This window comes from Amphimedon queenslandica, unplaced genomic scaffold, assembly GCF_000090795.2.
Source record: "Amphimedon queenslandica unplaced genomic scaffold, v1.1 AMPQUscaffold_5017_Cont23008, whole genome shotgun sequence".
NCBI lineage: Eukaryota > Metazoa > Porifera > Demospongiae > Haplosclerida > Niphatidae > Amphimedon > Amphimedon queenslandica.
The window spans coordinates 1-1,614 of record NW_003554675.1 but is presented as its reverse complement, the minus strand read 5'-3'; the positions used below and the strand labels follow the sequence as shown (position 1 = coordinate 1,614).

The 1,614-nt window shown below is 40.3% G+C and overlaps 1 protein-coding gene across 1 annotated transcript; it reads left to right on the top strand.

The window, feature by feature from the left end:
* Nucleotides 1-773: 773 nt before the first annotated feature.
* On the top strand, nt 774-1,608 carry LOC105316116 (metalloendopeptidase OMA1, mitochondrial-like; the record flags this gene model as incomplete). The annotated part of the gene is made up of 1 exon (XM_011410923.2): nt 774-1,608. A coding segment is annotated over exon 1 (753 nt), but the record flags the coding sequence as incomplete, so codon positions are not given.
* Nucleotides 1,609-1,614: the final 6 nt, after the last annotated feature.

Below are 1,614 nucleotides of genomic sequence, written 5' to 3'. Positions count from 1 at the left end.
AGTTCCATTACATTGCATAGTAACTGCAGCATTCTCAGGAGCTTCACCAGTACACTCAATTATGACCTATAAAATTAAAAAATCTGATCAAGAAGAAGAATTTCTTACTGGTATATTATATAGTACAGTTGCTGTGTCTTCAGTAAAATTCAATATATCCAAAGTAGTGTTTTCTACAGCTGATCTAGGAACTATAAAAACCATATTAAGTCTATAATCATATGCTTGTTCACACTTAATTCCACAACATAGTACATCTATAAATTGTACCTCTTTGATATGAGAATGTAAATCTGCTAGATATTCCTTCTCCTAATTCATTAACTCCAGTTATAACATATGTATAACGATGAATAAATAAATTATTATCCACAAACTGATAACTGGTATCAGATACTGATACAACATCCACTAGACTACCAGTAATAGCATCATATATTCTTAGTATGTAGTATTGTATAAATACTCCATTATCAACTGTAGGTAGAGCAGTCCATGCTATATCAACAGGCCCGTAGCCAGGGGGGGTTCGGGGGGTTCGGACGAACCCCCTGTTGTAGCTGCAAAAAAGTTTTAGATTAGCTCCTGTCATGAAGAACAGCACTGCAAAAGCAGGATTAGCATTTTGGCAGCAGCGAGAAGCACAGATAGCCATTTTAGCTGAGTCAGCACATGGCTGAGATGCGTAGCTCAAGACCACGCCTACCAACCACGCCCATTCTGTTAAAATTCTTGCTGCGCGCTTCGCGCGCAGCAATTTCCGAACCCCCTGTTTCAAGTTCCTGGCTACGGCCCTGAGTAGTATACTATTTCACTCATTTGGAGTTTGTTCCTCTCACTAAAAGATATCGCTTTATGATGTACTCTAGAGATGATGTGTGTCAGTTACTGTCGAAGCAAGAAATGGGGATAGGGGGGCCTGACAGTGCTCTGAACCTTAAAGGAGACCAGAAGGTACAACCAGCCGATATTATCTTCTCACTCATTAGGCAGATAGTGATACACAACTCCTGGTGTGAGGGGTTCACTGATATACACTGGAGGATAACCATAGTTGATAATCCAGAGTTAGTTTATGCATCGAGCTTACCCACTGGTGATATGACGATATATTCTGGAACTTTACATGCGTGTCATAATATAGATGAAGCTAGTTTACTGCTCAGCCACGAATTGGCTCACATTATTCTTGATCATTCAGTTGAGCGCTTCAATCACTTGGTCCTAGTCTCTATGCTTGGACTGGTTTGCATTGCTGCTATATGGTTCTTCATTCCAAGTGTCTTAGTATCATTCTTTACTCACATACTCTTCAATGGAACTGTGACAATATTGTCCAATTATCGCTACAGTCGTAAGCTTGAGATGGAAGCTGATCGGGTAGGGCTACTGCTAGCATCAAAGGCTTGCTTCAATCCTGAGAGAGCCATTAAACTTTGGAAGCACTTACCAACGTTTAATGAATCAGACACTGTTCAGGAATTCTTTGAAACTCATCCATGCAATGAGAGGAGGTTCATGATACTGCAGTCACTTTTACCTCAAGCTAAGGAGCTGCACAGTTCTGGTCAGTGTGAGTCACAGATGAAGAAAGAAATGGAAGAATTTTCTGCA